This window comes from Lagenorhynchus albirostris, chromosome 20 (genome assembly GCF_949774975.1).
Source record: "Lagenorhynchus albirostris chromosome 20, mLagAlb1.1, whole genome shotgun sequence".
Taxonomy (NCBI): Eukaryota; Metazoa; Chordata; class Mammalia; order Artiodactyla; family Delphinidae; genus Lagenorhynchus; species Lagenorhynchus albirostris.
The window spans coordinates 14560489-14582080 of NC_083114.1; the positions used below are offsets into that span (position 1 = coordinate 14560489).

The 21592-nt window shown below is 37.5% G+C and overlaps 1 protein-coding gene across 1 annotated transcript in view; it reads right to left on the minus strand.

Annotated features, from left to right (window-relative positions):
* CPD (carboxypeptidase D) overlaps positions 1-21592 on the minus strand; it is a 66292-nt gene that overhangs the window by 32407 nt on the left and 12293 nt on the right. The window contains exons 3-7 of the mRNA XM_060133172.1: positions 8518-8660; positions 7668-7837; positions 5884-6233; positions 5209-5400; positions 2984-3151 (exon numbers count right to left, since the gene is read on the minus strand). Of these exons, the coding sequence (XP_059989155.1) occupies positions 2984-3151; positions 5209-5400; positions 5884-6233; positions 7668-7837; positions 8518-8660 (1023 nt within the window). The remainder of the gene's footprint in view (positions 1-2983; positions 3152-5208; positions 5401-5883; positions 6234-7667; positions 7838-8517; positions 8661-21592) is intronic.

Below are 21592 nucleotides of genomic sequence, written 5' to 3' on the forward strand. Positions count from 1 at the left end.
CAGGGACTCAGATACTGTCTGCCAATGTTCATAGTAGTATTATTCATAATAGTAAAAAGTAAAAACAACCCAAATGTCCATCAACAGATAAATAGATAAACAAATTGTGGTATATACATACAATGGAAAATTATTCAGTCATAAAAAGAAATAAAGTACTAACATATGCTACAATATGAATGAACCTTGAAAACACTATGCTAAGTGAAAGAAGACAGACACAAAAGGTCATATATTATATGATTTCATTTCTATGAAATATCCAAAACAGGTAAATCCATAGAGACAGAACACAGATTGGTGGTTACCAGGGCTTGAGGGGCATGGGGAATAGAAAGCAACTGCTTAATGGGTAAGGGGTTTCCTTTTGGGGAGGTGAAAATGTTTTGGAACGAGATAGAGATGGTGGATGCACAGCATTGTGAATGCACTAAATGTCACTGAATTATTTACCTTAACATGGTTAGTGTTATATGAATTTCACCTAAATAAAAAATTAATATCAAAAATTACAAAAAGAAATACTACTTTTCTCTATATTCTTTCAAAATCCTTCTAAATTGTTAAGTTGGCAGCAAAGAATTCCTCTGTTAAATTTCTTTGCCAAGATTTCAAAACTCACTTAAAGATTTTAAGATGAGAATGCAAAATACGTCATGGAAAGAAACACATCTACGTGATTGAAGATGTATCCCCCACCATGCCAAGGTCTTGATACCACATGTAAACATCTGTCAATTATTTTCACTGGAATGTAACTAGTATTAAGTTTTCAGCTTTAGCCAATATGACGTGATATATTTTTTACAGAATTTTTTTTTTTTTTTTGCAGTACGTGGGCCTCTCACTGTTGTGGCCTCTCCTGTTGCGGAGCACAGGCTCCGGACGTGCAGGCTCAGTGGCCATGGCTCACGGGCCCAGCTGCTCCGCGGCATGTGGGATCTTCCCGGACCGGGGCATGAACCTGTGTCCCCTGCATCGGCAGACGGACTCTCAATCACTGCGCAACCAGGGAAACACTACAGAATATTTTTTAAAGCTCAAAGTAAAAAATATTTTCTGTCAAACATGGTATACAATTAATAAAGTAAGAAAAAAGCCAAAAAATTATTTTGCTAACCAGGCTGCCACTTCATAATTCCTATTTGGGTCTTTGAGAATCGTCCATGATTACCAATTATAGAAGTATTTTCTCCTACTATTAGCAAGCTTTCAAAGTCATTTTTGGAGAATCTCAATTTACTTCTTAAATACAAATATCCATAAGTGTGTACTGTCATTTCTAAAATGGCAGGTTAATCTATATGCCATCAAATCTCGACTGTGATACTTCCTTGGATAATCCAACAAATGTGGACACTAAATTTCTTACCTATTGCCCCTGGTGTTAATACCTTCACTCTTTTTTAATTTATTGAGATATAATTCACATACCATACAATCCATCCACTTAAAGTATATAATTCACTGTTGTTTAGTATATTCACAGGGTTGAATATACAACCATCACTACTATCTAATTACAGAACATTTCATTACTGAAAAAATAAACAAACCCATACCCATTAGCAGTCACTCCCCATCCTCTCCACCACTATCCTCTACAGCTTGAGGCAACTGCTAATCTATTTTCTATCTCTATGGATTTGCCTATTTCTGCACATTTCATAAAAAATGTAATCATACAATATATGGTTTCTTATGACTGGCTTCTATCACCTACCATGCTTTCAAGACTCATCTATGCTGTAGCATGCATCAGTCCTTCATTCCTTTTCACAGCCAGTTAACATTCAATTGTATACCACATTTTATTTATCTGATCGTTAGTCGGTGGACATTTGGGTTATTTATACTTCCTGGTTATTATGAATAGTGCTACTATGAACGTCCACATACCAGTTTACATGTAGACATGTGTTTTCAGGTCTCTAGGGTTTTGACACTTATTCACACAACCCTAGTTGGACATTGTGATGATTTTTTGTTGTTGTTGTTTATTTATTTATTTTTGGCTGCGTTGGGTCCTTGTTGCAGCACACGGGCTTTCTCTAGCTGTGGCATGCAGGGGGGCCTACTCTTTGTTGCAGTGCCCGGGCTACTTGTTATGGTGGCTTCTCTTGTTGCAGAGCACGGGCTCTTGGCACGTGGGCTTCAGTAGTTGTGGCACCTGGGCTCAGCAGTTGTGGCTCACGGGCTCTAGAGCCCAGACTTGGTAGTTGTGGTGCACGGGTTTAGCTGCTCCGTGGCAGGCGGGCCCTTCCCGGGCCAGGGCTCGAACCTGTGTCCCCTGCATTGGCAGGTGGATTCTTAACCACTGAGACGCCAGGGAAGCCTCATTGTGATGATTTTTAATCTTGACCTCTCATCCCATTCAACTAAGTTCCTGCTGAATTATATGGAGGTGTATAAGCTCAGATACTACATGAGAATGAGGTCATTGTGCTACAGTTAAATACACAGCAGATAAAAGATAAGAGAATGTCAAAATCTAAACCTACATAAAAGGGCATATTAAACTTTAGGGAGAAATAGGACTAAACATTTGGATCTGTTAGTGTTTAATTTTTATAAATGACAAAGAACATGTTACCAAATTCCCAATGAGAGGGATAAATATAAAACATTTCTGAGGGATAAATATAAAACACTTGAAGAACTAAGTGAGAAAGAAATGGAGGGAGGGAGAAGGAGGAAAAGGGAAGGAGAGGTGGAGGGTGAGAGACAGAGAAAGAGAGGGAGGCAGGGCAGATGGAAGGAGGGAGAATGGAAGAGTACTGGGAGAGGGGAGGGGTGGGGGAGGAACGGGGAAAACAGCCAGGAAACTGGCTTAAAAAGTAATGAGAAAAGACCTTTATGGTTGTCTGCCACAAAAGCAATAACAGGCTTAAGATAGCCTAAGACTATAAACAGATAAACTTCCACTGGGATTTTCAAATGCTCTCAACAAGAATTAATTAGTGGAATATCAAGTTGCTATTACCTCCATGCAGGTTTGCTGACAGCACAAATGGATAGGCCTTCATCCAGCTCATTACAGCAATAGTTTCTGGTTGGGTAGGATCTGTGATCTGAATGAACTGATCTGGGAAATTTCGGTTCAGGTCAAAGTTGTTGCTGTTATTTCTGCCGACTACACTTATTGAATCTCCTGTATGATAAAAGATTCAAATTTAAGCCATGTTTCATTTATATTTTAATCCAATACATACGACTTCAGCTATCTTAACTCAAAGGTAAGTGTGAACACATCAGGCTTCACTATGATCAAACACACTATGATTGAAACGGAGTAGGACCCTGTGGGGCCTTCCCAGGTTAAAAAAGCCCCTCTGTATCCCGTATTTCTTGTTTGTAGAAAAAAGGCTTTAGTCTCCTAGGCCTTCCCTGAGTTCCAAAGAGCAGGTATAAGCAGTTACTAATTAGGGAAGTGAGGAAATTCAGAAGTAAACGAAAAGCAGTTAAGCAAGAAAAGTAATGACAACAATTCCCGATTAAAAACAAGAGTCCTGGTTCTTACTCAAGGGATATACATAACAATCTAACATGTATCCTTGAGTTGTTCTGCAGGATGTAAGACCCCGACCCAGTAGGGGGAGGTGACTATGTGCTGAGCACAAGCATGTAGACCCCGGACTGGTTGGAACCAGAAGGCTGATGATTAAGATTCCCGAAACATCACCCTGCTACCTCCACACCACCAATCAATCAGAAGAAAGTCATGCACCCTGTACCCTCACCCCAAATGTTGCCTTTAAAAATCCTTCCCTGAAAGCCATTGAGAAGTTCAGGTCTTTTGAGCATGAGCTGCCCATTCTCCTTGTTTAGTGCCTGCAGATAAATCCTGTACTTTCCTTCACCACAACCTCATATCAGTAAATTGGCTTTGCTCTGCAGCAGGTGAGAGGATCCAAGTTCAGTTGGGTAACGTGATTAAAACACACATCGTTTTTACATTGTACATTAAAAAAAATGTATCTCTCTTCTGAATAGAAAGGTAAAACCATTATCCTTTCATTTCTGCCTCTGGTCATACTTTGAGGGGAAAAACTCCAACCATACGAATTATATTAACATATTGCTCATCTGTCAATAATCCACATACGGTGACGTGATCACAATGTTGAGTGGGCATGACTGGCATGAGGGGGGACTCTATTGTACTGGCATACAGGTCACTAAAACAATGTAAATAAACAGACCAAATGAAAAGAAAAAAGTTGCAGTATGCTCACATTAAAGTGATAACAAAAAGGTAAAGTTAGTCAAGAACATAGTTGGAAGGGAGGAGGAGAAAGGGTTCAACTTAAGCTTATTCCATTTTACTATGGGATGAGAGCCCTATTATTGTCATTATAATGAGAAAATGAATGCAAGTGAATGAAGAAAACCTACTAGAGGACTCACTAGTAGTAAGTAGTTCCATCTTTCAGAAAGGTCTCAAGGGAGGAATGTGGAAGGAATTTGTGAGGCTGACAGAGAATAAGGTCCTTAGCGAAAGAATCTAAACGATATATATAAGGATTAACCTGGTCATTTACTAATCGATTCTCTCAGTGTTCAGTCAGTGAGAGTAATAAACCACGTGGCTGCATATTCATATTGTGGTATCTTTTCTACTCACTGGTATCACTGCCTAGAAGGAATCACAGGCTGGGAAAAGATGGATTCTCACTCTCCTAGTGTTCTGCAAAATGTGGCCCATGTAAGAAAGTTGCTCTCCCTGCCCTTACTATAATGCCCTAGGAAAGATGGGCTAGCCTAGAGGAGGTAGAGGAATGGGAAGTCAATAACTTAGCAGGTTTAGATTATACATGCATGGGGAGTAGAAATGGGAGTCAAAACAGAGTCACTGGCTTAAAAAATATTTGGTTTGAGATTTCACTTATGAGATAAAGTTCCCAATACAATAATTTAATAAAAATTACTGTTAAAGTGGAACAATTTGTAAAAATCTTACATTATTTTAGTAAATAAGAGCCACTACCAAAGTGGAGAACTTCATTAAATATAAACTTGATGACATAATTGTTGAATGAACTAGCCTATCTTACAAGAATACAAAAGCTAGAACTAATGATAAATTATAAGTATAAAAATAGGAAGAAATTTCAGGGAAACAACCAGTTCAAATTCTTTTCTATCCCCAAATAATTATGCCATATAATAATCAAAAAGGTTAAGCATTAGTAGACAGCTATTCTTTACCTTCCTGGGCCTTTTCATACCCATCAGGATTCATGGATGGCATCAGGTGAATTCTAGTGTTAAGAACCAAATCTGTTACATCGGGATCTGTTCCAAAGTTCTTACAAAGGTATTCGATGAGGTTCAGTAACAGTTCTCTTCCAACCACTTCATTTCCATGCATATTTCCAATGTACTTAAATTCTGGTTCACCTGAAAATAAAGTAATTACATGGAAGATGTTTTTTCCTCTTCATTAATCCTAGACTCTCTCTACTTTTTCCCCAACACATACAAAGACCCTAAACCAAAGATTTAAGATGTATTTTGGCAAAAGAAACAGGAAAAAGCATCTTATAAAGCAGTCCTTACTAATATATACGTCTAAGCAAGCTCAAAGCATATATACGTATGTGTGTATATATATATAGATATATATATACACATACGTATATATGCCATATAATATGAAAATAAAAGTACTATTAGCAGAAAGAATCTAATTATGCAGTATGTTAAACTTTGTGCATAATATGGATTATCAAATGGATTTTCTTCTTTTCTAGGAAAAAATTGGTTACGTTTTCTTTGATCCAGTTATACATACAATAGGTGACCTTTCTAGATGAAGCAAAGCAATATAGCACATAGCTCTGAGAAGCAATCTGAAATTATGTGTGAAACTACACCAATTACCTGGTTCATGGACACCTGGATTATCAGATATCTCCATTACATAAAGTTCTCTTGACTCTACCGATTTTCCCAATGAATAAAGCCGGGTGATGTTAGGATATTCATTGGCAAACCTTCTCAAGAAGATTTCCATATCAGGGAAATGGTGGTGGTGAAAGTCCTGTGGCTGAACTGGCTGGTGGGAGGACTGTGTTCCAAGAGGACTATTAGGTATAGCAACCGTGCTAGCAGTTACTACAACCTCAGTTGTGTCAGGGACTACTGAAGCCACAGTTGGCCGAAGGGGAAAATTCACCTTTGTGGCTGGTCCTTCTTTCACTATTATGTTATTAACAGTCAGTGGCATATACCTGAAGAGAAAAATTTGAAAAAGTAGATGGCTTGGAGTTAAATTGAAACAGACAATGCATTAACATTATAAAAGTACAATAGCCTTTTCATACTCTTGCGCTTGGCCTATCGAAAATCAAATCAAATAAAGATAAATGTGTAAATTCAAGACTTTTAGAGTATTATCTCACAAAGAATCCCAGATTAAGTATTTAAAGAACTATTTCTCTTACCATCCTTTCAGGTTCCACACATTAGAATGCTTATAAAAAATTACATTCAGGGGCTTCCCTGGTGGCGCAGTGGTTAAGAATCCGCCTGCCAATGCAGGGGACACGGGTGCGAGCCCTGTCCAAGGAAAATCCCACATGCCAGGGAGCAACAAAGCCCGTGCACCACAACTACTGAGCCTGTGCTCTAGAGGCAGAGAGGCACAACTACTGAGCCCACATGCCACAGCTACTGAATGAAGCCTGCGCACCTAAAGCTCGTGCTCCGCAACAAGAGAAGCCACTGCAATGAGAAGCCCGCGGACTGCAACAAAGATTAGCCCCTGCTCGCTGCAACTAGAGAAAGCCCGTGCACAGCAACGAAGACCCAACGCAGCCAAAAATAAATAAATTTATTAAATAAATAATTTAAAAAATTACATTCAAAGGAGAGAATACGATGAAAAATGAAGGTCGTTAATCCATTGTAACCATTGCTACAATACTCAAAGTAGGGATAAATGATCCAATTCTTTGTAGTGCCTTATCTGACTGACATTCCAACTACTTTACCAAATGGGAAAGTTCAAAATTAAAGGTAATTTATTTGCTAAAGGTAAATCCTTAGCAAAATGAGCTTCCAGAAATGCTCCCAGAGGAGGTGGGGAACCACTCATGTCATGTATTAGAAAGCTGATGGTGAGACGGCTCTTCAAAATGTCTTTCATAGAGCCCTGAGTTTCTTCTACCTTGGTATTCAATTAGCCTTGCAGCAATGCTTTACACAGCTGACCACCAAGCTTTTTTTTTTTTTTTTGCAGTACGTGTGCCTCTCACTGTTGTGGCCTCTCCCGTTGCGGAGCACAGGCTCCGGACGCGCAGACTCAGTGGCCATGGCTCACGGGCCCAGCCGCTCTGCGGCATGTGGGATCCTCCTGGACTGGGGCACGAACCTGTGTCCCCTGCATCGTCAGGCGGACTCTCAACCACTGCGCCACCAGGGAAGCCCCATCAAGCTTTTAAAACTGTCCTTCCTCCCAATTTTACAACGATGCTTCGTATCCAGTTGTATTGTTAATGTGACAGAAGATCCACCATAGTATTTTCTCGTTATAAAGGGGGAAAAATATCAGAAAACAAGAAAAAAAAAAGCCAGATACAGTAAATAAGATCTCCAAGAGTATATTTCTCTTCTTAGATATAAACGGAAACTTGACATTTTAAGAGTCTAGTTTAAATTCTTACCCAGTTAAAACTGCTGTAATGTTATAAGTTCCAGGAACAAGTAATCGGTGGAAATCACCAAATCTTCCTGTTGTGATATTATGATTAATACCAGCCACTGAGACGGTTGCATTCTCTAAGCCAGCTCCTGTTACTGAATCTTTAACAAATCCTTTAACTCCAATGTGGACCTAAAAAAAACAAGGATCAAAGTAGACTGCTCACAGACAATCAGTTTGGAAGGCAAGAGAAAATAACCTCTCTGCATTGATGCTAGAAGTTTTTTAAAATAAGCTTATTCCTCTAGCTCCCTGAAATAGTTTTCAATCTCTCCAAGTTAAAATAAAATATAGACCAAAAAAATTAAATCCTTAAACTTAAGTCATCTGAAATCTAGACTGTAAAATGCTTTTGAAATTCCTTCTCCTCAAAGCCAGACTTCTGCTTTTATCAGCAAGATATAAGTAATCATTTCTGATTTATCCAGTAGTATATTAGCCTGCCTGATATTTAAATTAAACTTATGTCCGTGGTTCATATAATGATAAAGGTTCTCTAGCAAATATGATCGAATGGCATTGTAAGAATCTGGTACTACAAATTTTGCTAATTATTTCAGGTGGTAAAAGTGTTGTAAGACAGTCAAAAGAAGCCCTCCAGAGGAAAAGAGCTGGGGGGAAGGATAACAGAGGCATGGCTAGAATATGTTCTAACAGATTCTAATATAATAATTTCTAAATATAATCTACCATCTTAACTAATAAAAACAGAAAAATAAAGGGTATCTAGAATAAACTGTTGTTCATATACACAAATTTCTCCCTTATTTAATCAATTATTACCATACGCCAACCTTCCATTCAGCTTTTACCTTTTCAATCAATGTGATCAAAGACTCACGATTGTTCTCCCATTCTTGTTGAAGCTGCGAAGCTGGTGGGTACTTGCAACAAGACAGTTCTAATGTGATTTCAAAACAGTTGGCCCATAGATAATTGTAATCTTGCATGCCACCTGAAACATGAAGGAAAAAATAAGTTTATTCTCAGAATTCTACTCTTAAAAAGACCATAGAAATTAAATCAGTCATCTCTGCATGTATAAATTCTCTTTTAATTAAATTGTTTGAAGTTGGAGAAGGCTCTTGAATTATAGAGGACACTAACAAGGAAGGCGAAAGGAATACACCTTGGAAAGGAATATACATAAAGGAAATATATTTGATTGATAGGATAAAGTTATAAAGAGCATGAATATAATTGTTAATAACAATAGCAATAATGATAACCACTCTACATTTGAGTGTTTACTATATGCCAGCTCTGTTCTAGGACCTTTATGTGTATTAACATTTAATCTTTACAAAAACTTTTTGAGGTAGGTATTGCTATTTCACCCATTTTACAGATGTGAGAAGTAAGGCACAGAGAGGTGAAGATTTTTGACAGAATGAACATGAAGAATACTCAAGATCTTAAAGTTATAAAGGATATTCACACCAAAGCATTATTAAGGGCTTACTATTCTAACTGTACTCCCTGTATCACAAAGGTGACAAGAAGGGTCTGGATCAAAATGGTAGAATAGAAAGATCCTGAGCTCAACTCTTCACATAGGCACACTAAAATTACAACTACTTACAGAACAACTACCTCTGAGAACAACCTGAAGAATAACAGAAAAGATTTTCCACAGCTAAAGATATAAGGAAGGAGCCACAACAAAATGGGGTGGGTGGGTGGAGATGCAGTCTAGTCAGGGCCCACACCCCTGATGCAACGACGCACAAACAGGAGGAATATCACAACTGTGACAGTCATCCCTGAGGAGCAAGGAGTCCAAGACCAACACTGAGCTCCCTAGACCAGGGTCCTGAATTAGGAAGACAAGCCTCCAAAATGTATGGCTTAAAAGCCAGTGGGGCTTATGTTCAGGAGTACCAGAGAGCTGTAGGAAACCAAGACTCTGCTCATAAGGGTACATGCAAAAATACACTTGCTCCAAGTCCCAGCACAGAGGCAACAGTTTGAAAGGCACCTGAATCAGACACACTTGCTGATATTGGATAGCTTCCGGGAGAGGCAGGAGGCAGCTGGGACTCCCCCTGGGGACTGAGATGCTGGCAGCAGCCCATTTTTGTGATCTCATTCTATCATGCTGACACCAGCATTGACAGGCACCATTTTGGAATCCTCTTTCGAGCCTATTAGAGCCAGGGGCCTGCCTCACCCACCAGCATGCCCACAGTGGTCAAACAATGCTGAGCATCACACTCAATCATGCCCGGGCCTGCCCTGACCATCAATGTGCCCAAGCAGTTGGCCCTGCCACAACAGAAAGGCACAAGCAGCCCTCATAGGGAACACCCCTGAAGTGTCTGCCTAGAGGGGAGCAAGCTGCTGGGCCCATAGGACATCTCCAACATAAAGTCACTTCTCCAAGATCGGAAGACATAACAGACCTATTTAATACAAAGAAAATCAACACAGAAAATTAGGCAAAATGAAGAGACAGAGGAATGTGTTCCAAATGAAACAATAAGACAAAACCTCAGAAAAAGACCTAAATGAAATGGAGATAAGCAATCTACCGGATAAAGAGTTAAAGGTAATGATCATAAAGATGCTCACTGAACACAGGAGCAGAATGGGTGAACACACTGAAAACTTCAACAAAGAGTTAGAAAATATAAAAAAGACCAATTAGGGCTAAAGAATACAATAACTAAAATGAAAAATAGGACTTCCCTGGTGTCACAGTGGTTAAGAATCTGCCTGCCAATGCAAGGGACATGGGTTTGATCCCTGGTCCGGGAAGATCTCAGATGCCGAGAAGCAACTAAGCCCGTGCTCCACAACTACTGAGCCTGAGCTCTAGAGCTCGCATGCTGCAACTACTGAGCTGCGTGCTGCAACTACTGAAGGCTGCACACCTAGAGCCTGTGCTCTGCAACAAGAGAAGCCACCACAATGAGAAGCCTGTGCACCGTGACGAAGAGTAGTCCCCGCTCGCCACAACTACAGGAAGCCCGCGTGCAGCAACGAAGACCCAATGCAGCCAAAAATAAATAAAATTTAAAATAAATAAATAAATAGAAAGGGACACATGAACTTTTTTAAAAAAATAAAAATAAAATGAAAGATACACTAGAGGGAATCAACAGTAGATTTGATGATACAGAATAATGGATCAGTGATCTGGAAGACAGAGTAGTAAAAATTACCCAAGCTGAACAGGAAAAAAAAAATGAGGTTAGTTTAAGTGACTTCTGGGACAACATCAAGCATATTAACATTTGCATTATAGGGTCCCAGAAGGAGAAGAAAGATAAAAAAAGAAGAGAACTTATACGAAGAAATAGTAGCTGAAAACTTCCCTAACCTGGGGAAGGAAACAGACATCCAGTTCCAGGAAACACAGAGAGTCCCAAACAAGATGAACACAAAGAGGTACACACCAAGACACATATTTAAAATGTCAAAATTTAATATAAAGAGACTCATAAAAGTATCAAGAGGAAAAACAAGTAGTTACATATAAGGAAACTCCCATAAGACTATCAGCTAACTTTTCAGCAGAAGCTTAGCAGGCCACAAGGGAATGGCATGATATACTCAAAGTGCTGAAAACAAAAAATACAACCAAGAATACTCTACGCAGCAAGGTTATCATTCAGAATTGAAGGAGAGATAAAGAGTTTGACAGACAAACAAAAGCTAAAGGAGTTCACCACCAATAAACCAGCCCTTCAAGAAATGTTAAAGGGACTTCTCCAAGCAGAAAAGCCCACAACTAGAAGTAAGAAATGAATAAAGAAAAAATCTCAATGGCAAAGACAAACATATAGTAAAAGGTAGTGGATCAACCACTTATAACTCTAGTAGAAAGGTTAAAAGACGAAAGTAGTAAAATCATCTATATCTACAATAAATAGTTATGGGATACACAAAATAAAAAGATATAAAATATGCATCAAAACATAAAACGTGGTGTAGGGGTGGGGGAAGTAAAAATGTAGGGCTTTTAGAATCCCTTCAAACTTAAGAGATCATCATAAAATAGACAGCTATATACAAAGGTCATTATACATGAACCTCAAGGTAACCACAAACCAAAAACTGGTAAGAGATACACAAAAAATAAAGAGAAAGGAATCCAAACATAACACTAAAAATAGTCATCAAATCACAAGGGAAGAGAGACAAGAGAAGGAAGGAACAAAGAACAACTAAAAAAAACCCAGAGAAACAATTAACAAAATGGCAGTAAGTATATACCTATCAATTATTACTTTAAATGTAAATGGACTAAATGCTCCAATCAAAAGACACAGGATGGCTGAATGGATAAAAAAATAAGACCCATATAAGAGACTCACTTCAAATCTAAAGACACACACAGACTGAAAGTAAAGAGATGGAAAAAGATATTCCACTCAAATGGAAATGAAAAGAAAGCTGAGGGAGGAATACTTATATCAGACAAAATAAACTTTACAACAAAGACTGTAACAAGAGACAGAAAAGGGAATGTCATAATGATAAAGGGATCAAGCCAACAAGAGCACATGACACTTGTACATATCTGTGTGTCCGACACAGGAGAACTTAAATACATATAGAGAGCAAATATTAACAGACATACAAAGAGAAAGACAGAACACAATAATAGTAGGGAACTTTAACACATTTTCATAAATAGATAGATCATCCAAACAGAAAAATCAATAAGGAAATACTGGCCTTAAACAACACATTAGACCAGCTTGACTTAATAAATATATACAGAATAGTCCATCCCAAAACAGCAGAATATACATTCTTTTCAAATGCACATAGAACATTCTCCAAAATAGATGACATGCTAGGCCACAAAACAGGTCTCGATAAATTTAAGAAAACTGAAATCATATTAAGCATTCTTTTCTGATCACAATAATTAGAAATCAATTACAATAAGAAAAATGGGAAAAACACAACCATGTGGAGGCTAAACAACATGCAACTAAACAACCAATGGGTCAATGAAGAAATCAAAGGGGAAATAAATAAATACCTTGGCACAAATAAAAAAGAGACGGCCCCAATAAATAAAATCAGAAATGAAAGAGAAGTTACAACTGACACCACAGAAATAAAAAGGATCATAAGAGATTACCATGAAAAATTCTATGCCAACAAATTGGACAACCTAGCAGAAATGGATAAATTCCTAGAAACATACAATCTTCCAAGACTGAATCAGGAAGAAATGGAAAATATGAACAGACTGATTACCAATAATAAAATTGAATCAGTAATCAAAAAACTCCCAACAAACAAAAGTCCAGGGCCAGACAGCTTCACAGCTGAATTCTACCAAACATTTAAAAAAGAGTTAATACTTATCCTCCTCACACTATTCCAAAAAGTTGAAGAGGAAGAATCACTACCAAATTTGTTCTACAAGGCCAGCATTACCCTGGTACCAAAACCAGACAAAGACACTACAGAAAAAGAATATATCCCTGATGTACACAGATGCAAAAATCTTCATTTGTTACAACTGATGAACCTACATCATTACCACCCAAAGTCCATAGTTTACATTAGGGTTCATTCTCGGTGTTGTATATGCTATGAGTTTTGACAAATGTATAATGACATGTTTCCCCATTATAGTATCATACACAGTGGTTTCACTGCCCTAAAAATCCTCTATGCTCCACCTATTCATCCCAACCTCCTCCCTAACCCCTGGCAACCACTGATCTTTTTACTATCTCCATATCATTTTGCCTTTTCCAGAGTGTCATATAGTTGGAATCATATAGTATGTAGCCTTTCCAGATTGGTTTCTTTCATTTAGTAATAGGTATTCAAGGTTGCTCTGAGTCTTTTTTTTTTTTTTTTTGGGCTGCGCAGCTTGTGGGATCTTAGCTCCCTAACCAGGGATCGAAACTGGGCCCCCTGCAGTGGAAGTGCAGTCCTAACCACTGGACTGCCAGGGAATTCCCTCCTCCATGTCTTTTCATGGCTTGATAGCTCATTTCCTCTTAGTGCTGAATAATAGGCCTTTGTCTGATGTACCACAGTTTATTTTACCCATTCACCTTCTGAAGGACATCTTGGTTGCTTCCAAGTTTTGACAATTATGAATAAAGTTTACTATAAACATCTATGTGCAGGTTTTTGTGAGAACGTTAAGTTTTCAACTCCTTTGGTTAAATACCAAGGAGCAAAATTGCTGGGTTGTATGATTAGAGTATGTTTAGTTTTGTAAGAAACCACCAGACTATCTTCCAAAATGGCTGTACCATTTTGCATTCCCACCAATAATGAATGAGAGTTCCTGTTGTTCTACATCTTCACAAGCATTTGCTGTTGTCAGGGTTCTGGATTTTAGCCTTTCTGATAGGTGTGTAGTGGTAACTTGTTTTAATTTGCATTTCCCTGATGACATATGACGTGGAGCATATTTTCATGTTCATTTGCCATCTGTCTATCTTTGTTGGTGAGATGTCTGTTAAGGTCTTTGGCCCATTTTTTAATGCAGTTGTTGTTTTCTTAGTATTGAGTCTTAAGAGTTTTTTATATATTTTGGATAACAGTCCTTTATCAGATGTGATTGCCTTCTTTTTTAGGCTGAATAATATTCCTTTGTATGTATATACCAAATTTTCTTTATCCATTCATCTGTCAATGAATATTTAGGTTGCTTCTTGGCAATTGTGACTAACACTGCAATGAACATGGGTGTACAAGTATCTTTTCAAGATCTTGTTTTCAATTCTGTTGTATTTACACCCGGAAGTGAGATTGTTGAATCATATGGTAATTCTATTCTTAACTTTTTGAGGAAGCTCCATACTGTTTTCCATAGCAACTGCACTATTTTATATTCCTACCAACTGTGCAAAGTTGTGCAACTGCACTATTTTATATTCCTACCAACTGTGCAAACTCCACATCCCCATCAACACCTGCTATTTTGGTATTTTTGATAGTGGTCATCCTCAGAGGTATAAGGTGATATCTCATTGTGGTTTTGATTTGTTTTTCCCTGATCATTAATGATATTAAGCATCTTTTCATACGTCTGTTGGCCGTTTATATGTTTTTTGAAGAAATGTCTATTCAAGTCCTTTGCCCGTTTATTAATCAGATTACTTGTTGAGTTGTAGGAGTTCTTTATATATTCTGAATATTAACCCCTTATCTGATATATGGTTTGCAAATATTCTCAGTAGGCTGCCTTTTCACTCTGTTGATTGTCTCCCTTGCTGCACAGAACACTGAAGGGTTTTGAGCAGAGGTGTGATATAATCTGAACAGTCTTTTTTAAAGATCATTCTGACTGCTGAGTGAAAAATGACTATAGGGAAACGAAAAGGAAAGCAGGAAGATGAATTAGAAGAGAATGATGGATTTGACTAGGTTGCTGGTAATGGAGATAAAGCAGAGAGACTTGGATGCAGAAAGGACTTGTTTAAAAGGAGTCAAGGATGATGTCTAGATTTTTGGCTTGAGAAACTAGGGAGACAGTGTTATTAGTGTCATTTACTGAGAGGATGAAGGAGAACAAAGGAAACAGATATGGCATGCCTAAGGCTCTGTCTTTGATCCTCTTCTCTTTCTTCACTTATGCCCTTGGTGTCTCATGCAGCCCCATGGGGTTTAAATATTATCTACCGGCTGACAACTCTCAAATTTCTATGTCCAGCCTACACCTCGTTCCCAGAATCCAGACTTGTCCATCCAATTGCCTATTTAATATCTCTACTTGGATATCACAAATCTAACATATTCTCATATTCCCTAAACCAGTCTCTCCCATGATGGTCAATGGCACTAGAAGAATTTAGTTGCTCAGGCCCAAAGCTCTGCAGTCACATCCCACATCTAAAGCATCAGGAAATCGTGCTAGTTCTAACTTCAAAATATATCCAGAATCCCAAGATTTCTCCTCACCTCTACTGCTGCTGCCCTGATACAAGCCACAATTGTTTCTCCACCTGGATTTCTGCAATCACTCTTAATAGGTCTCCCTGTCCCTGCCCTAGCCGTTCTATGTTCTTTTCTCAACAGAGATGCCAGAGAAATTCTGCTAAAATGTAAGTCGGATGTTATTCCCCTAAACGATGACTCTCTATTTCACTCAGACTAAGAGCCAAAGCCTAAGCCTCTGCATGATTTGTCCACCACCACTCCCCTTCCCTCTCTAACCTCCTTTTATACTCTCCCCATCACTGGCTGTGCACCAGCCACACTGGCCTCCCCGCTGTTCACCGGATACACTAGGTACCTCCTGACTTTGGGTCTTTGTTCTAGCTGTTTCCTTTGCCTGGTATGCTCTTCCCCCACATATCTCTACTTGACTAACTCCTTCCCCTCACCTTCAGGTCTTTGCTCCAATTTCAACTTGACAATTAGGCTCACCTTGATCTCCCCACTTAAAAGTTGCTACTTACTTCTCCCCATCGCTGTCCCCAAGCCCATCTCACCAGCACTCTCACCCTTTTCTACTTTTTTCTTTTTTTTCTACGGTACCTAACAATTTACCTATTATGTTTCTTATTTACTGCCTGTTCCTCCTTCCTAGATTATAAGCAACACAAGGGCAGAATATTTGTTATGCTCATTGATGGATATTCCAAGCACAAGAACAGTACCAGGCACATCGTATTCCTTCAGTAAATATTTGTTGAAGGAATGAAAGTAAGTAGGCTGGATCAGTGGGAAGTTAAGACTTCTGTTTTGAATGCATTAAATTTGAGATTCCCATTGACCATCCATGTGGAGATGTCAAATAGACTTTGTCTTCGTAAAATATATGTGCAGGTTTACCACTACCACAAGCCCAGTAACTTTGTCTTAACCTTTTTTCTTAGAAGGCAAGCTATCCATCTTTTGGTTTTCTCTTATCTTCCAGCATCTTGGCACTTACTTTGGGTCTGGAAGAAAAATGGTGAGATGCTGATTTTCACATCCCTACCAGTCATATTTCGTCATTAAGTGACGTAAGTCACCTTCAGTCATTGTTGACCTCTGATCATCTTTGGTAACTCTGACTCACATGTACACATGTGAACATACATATGTTATTCATTGTATATCATATTTATTAATCGCCAATATTTACTACTGTATTGGTCACAGTACAATGGTCATTGTAAATCATTAAACTAAGATTATAGGGATTTATAAATAGGAGACATATTTCCATTCAGAGTTTAGAGTCTTGGTGAGGAAAAGAAACACAGAACACATACAAATAATTTCAGAGCAATACAAATGTGAACTAATCTATTTTTCTGCATATATAAAAGTTAATAGAAAAAAAATCTTCCCATTTACGGAAAAAAAAAACTTAATAGCTGAATTAAATTGCAAACACAGTCAACTCACGCTTTAATTATGTCAGAATGCAGTGAAGTAGACTACTTATAATACTATAATCACCAGGCTTGAGTCCTAGCATTCTTTTGTCTACCCCTTAATTGTCTTACTTCAGCAATAATTTAAGAAATACTAGCTAACAGCAACAAGAAGACAAAGCTTACAGTCATATTTTAGAGTGTTATCTAATCATCTTTTTAGATGTAACTTTAATAGGACTGTAACTAGCCAGCTCCAATCAATAACACATACAAACATATGCCCAGGGTAAGGGGCGGGGAGGAAGGACAGAAGTCTTTTAAAAATATGATCTAATTCTCAGAGAAGAAACTACATTCAGTGGCCTCTGGTCCTACAGATCACATTTTATATAAATAATGATTTTGTAGCATATAACTTACGAACAATCTAAAACTAAAGGTCTGGGCTTCCTGGTGGCGCAGTGGTTGAGAGTCTGCCTGCCGATGCAGGGGACACGGGTTCATGCCCCGATCCGGGAGGATCCCACATGCCGCGGAGCGGCTGGGCCCGTGAGCCATGGCCGCTGAGCCTGCGCGTCCGGAGCCTGTGCTCCGCAATGGCAGAGGCCACAACAGTGAGAGGCCCGCGTACCGCAAAAAAAAAAAAAAAAAAAAAAAACTTTTCAAAATCATCTAAAAAACTGGAAACAAATGGGATATTAACTGAGTTATGAATAATTTAAGATTTTTTTTCAAGATGCCACAAATAGGCATTATTTGCCATCTGTATTAAACTTCACATTATTTTTCCAATACTAAATGTCAAAGACTGTATAAGTAATCTTAGCTAAGTAGCTGGTCCAGATCCGTTGTCTTGATTTTTTCCTTAACAGAAAACCTACTTATGCAAAGCTAGAGCTAGAGTTCACTGTCACAGAGAACACTGATCTGCAGATAGGCCTGACATTTCTGACAGCTGCAGCTACTACCAGATTCAGTTTATTTTTTTAAGCTGGCATGTTATGTGGCTCAACATAGACTAAAGGATAAAATGTCTGATTTCAGAACATTATCCAGTCAAAGAAAATTTTAATTTTGGGAATGAAACATTCACCATAGGCATATCTCAAAGCAATATAGCACTTTATTAACAGTATAAAGGATCTGCTATTTATCCTACTCATTAACAATCATAAATAATCAAGCCTCTAAAATCCATTAGTCTCTTACTGGGCTATCTAAACCAATGACCTTCAAACTTTTTTATTCATAGGAAAATAATCTTGAAAAATTATGCAACATTTCACACATTCTAAAGTTGGTACCTAAAAGTTTTGATTTTAAATTTAAATAGTAACAATGTAATTTCTTGCATAATGTAAATTTTTATTTTTTAAATAAAGCCTTTACATTGTTATTTTAGATGGATTCAAATAAATAAAAATACTACAGAGATTTGATTCCTAGAATCATCTTTTAAAACTTGCATGAACACTCTTCTTCAACAGGAGGAATTTTATAGCTTTCTTTTGTAAAAGAAACTTGAACTTTTATTTCCATTCCACTTGCTCCACAGATTGTTATTCAAATGGGACATACTTTTTTTTTAATAGATCTTTATTGGAGTATAATTGCTTTGCAATGCTGTGTTAGTTTCTGTAGCACAACAATGCGAATCAGCCATATGAATACACGTGTCCCCATATCCCCTCCCTCCCATCCTCCCTATCCCACCCCTCTAGGTCATTGCAAAGCACCAAGCCGATCTCCTTGTGCTATGCTGCTGCTTCAAATGGGATATACTTTTATGCTTGAAAGTCCCTCATTGATCATCCTATAATACTTCAATCTATAATACGTATGTATGCATATTTAAATTTCTCTTAATTTCCAATGACATTAATGCCCTATTAAATTTTTGTCTTCTAGATTGAATTACTGGGACTTCCCTGGTAGTCCAGTGGTTAAGACTTCGCCTTCCAGTGCAGGGGGTATACCTGGTCGGGGAGTTAACTAAGATCTCACATGCCCCGAGGCCAAAAAACCAAAACATAAAACAGAATCAATACTGTAACAAGTTCAATACAGACTTTAAAAATGGCCCACATCAAAAAAAACTTTATAGATTGAAGTATGACAATAACTACTGGTATACAATTTATCAATAAAGGCATAGTTTTATTATCAATTTCAATAAATAATAAACCTAACAGGTAATAATTACTGAAAATATATCTTTTCATGAGACGTTTCAGTGATGCTTTCATGATACCATTAAAGTAATCACCAAATTGTCCCTTTTGTTTTTGGTGCACTTTGTAAAACCCTGAGTTAACATATCATAGTGTGATTCAGATGGATAGAAAAAAATAGGCCTATCTTCAGTCAAGTGGAAGAAGAGGATATGAGATTGAACCTCAGCAGCCAGTATCTTTCTCAGGCATGGAAGATCTGGAAATTTATTTCCTTAAAGTTATCCAAACTAAGTGGTCTCTTCCTCCTCCCCATACACACCCAGCTTGAAAACCACTGATTTAGACTATTTCCTCTACTCCCAAGGGAAACTGGCAAAGAAAGACGAAAGGTATATATTTTGGTTTTAAGCCTACCTACCAATCTAATTTTTCTATACTCAGAAAATATTGAATGCAATGTATTGTGAAAGCTATGATGTTTTCATTCCTTTACCAATATTAAAGAATAAGACTAAAAGTGTAATCACTAGGAATCTGTCCAGCACTACAACAAATTGTGATCAATACTAATTGTTATGGGTGGCTAAATCTTCTGATCAAAGAATCTATTCATACCCATTCAACTCCTTCAATCCATGTGTCTCACAACTAATCTTCGTATGCCTGAAGATACTCAATTCATCTTTATCATGGAACCAATCCCTATTACTGTTTTCACTAGAGAGATCTAGCTTTAAGGAAGTGGAGGGTATTTAAATAAATTCAACCATTCATTCAAAGATGGTGCACTAACAACTCACTCTTATGCCTCATGCAGAAAGCCAATGGAAAAAAAATATAACCAATGCTACAATGTTAAGACTTGAACAGAGCAAGTTTTTTTTTTAACTTGCCTCAGTAGGCCAACTATAAAGTATCAAACTGTATGACACAAGAACCCCATAAACCTTTTACAGAAAAAAAAAATGCAATGTATTTTTTTCATTAGGAAAAGCATTTTAGCATGCAGGAATATAGACAGGCAAATTCTATTCTATATTTAAATTTGGAGCTTACTGTTATTTCTTTAATAAAACTACTTCAAGCTGGGATGAAGTGAGAGAGTGGCATGGACATATATATACTACCAAATGTAAAATAGATAGCTAGTGAGAAGCAGCTGCATAGCACAGGGAGATCAGCTCGGTGCTCTGTGACCACCTAGAGGGGTGGGATAAGGAGGGTGGGAAGGAGACGCAAGAGGGAGGAGATATGGGGATATATGTATATGTATAGCTGATTCACTTTATCATACAGCAGAAACTAACACACCATTGTAAAGCAATTATACTCCAATAAAGATGTTAAAAAAAAAAGAATGTGGTGGAATAAAATTTAAAAAAAAAAAACTACTTCAAGGGATAGTGAAAAGTTCTCACAACTTTGACTTCTGTGAACAATTTATTTATAAATAAGTGGGTTATTAAATGATAATTTTGCACTCCTTGAGATATTTTTAAAAGCTAATGAGTATGATGGTCATAAAAAATTTTAAGTGGAAGATCTGCATTAAATGAATGGAAAAAACAGAGATTGCCCTTGAAAGAATTTTTCCCATATTCCTGGTCTTTAAATTCAAGTTTGCTTTCACCAAATCTTAACTGAACTTGGTCTTCATATTCTGAACAACTTATCTTATGAAAATCTATTTCCTTCACCACTCCCACTGAATATACATTTGCTAATGATATGATTCTACAAAGTTAAACTACATTACACAGTCCTGTATCTGTTTTCAGTTTTGTCTAACTTGGTCAACACTCTCTCTCAGGCAGGTCTTTGAACTGTATTTTCCTTTGGTTTTTTTGTTGTTGCTGTTGTTTTTAAGTACTTTCCTATTTTCTACCACCTGTATTTAAAAAAAAAAAAAAAGCACATCTAATTTTTAGACTTTGGATCTGAAGATTTAGGAGCCATATCCTAAAACAGTGTTTGGTTCTCAACCTTGATGAAAGTATACTATTACATTACAAAATATACAAGCACACTGCTCCTAAAGGTTAGATTTTTATATGAGGCTATACTTCAGTTTACTAAAACAAACAAACTTATGACTCAAGCAGAAGAAAAAATTCCGTTTGAGTATCATTTTAAGTTTTTGCTTTCCTTTTAAATGAGGTGGCACTCAGATAAAAGAGAGAAAGAGAGAAAGGAAGAAAGATTCAAGTAGCTCCTTAATGTACAAGATCAGATAAAACCAAAAGCCCTTTATTAATGCACATTTGATTATCAATAGTATTCTTAAAATATCAACAGGCTGAGAATATCTAAACTGTTGGCATTCCTTAAAGAAAACATCCCAGTACAAAATGCCAGAAGTACATTCACTTTGGAGATGAAAAAGCACCCATCTGTTCATATATATATATATTTTT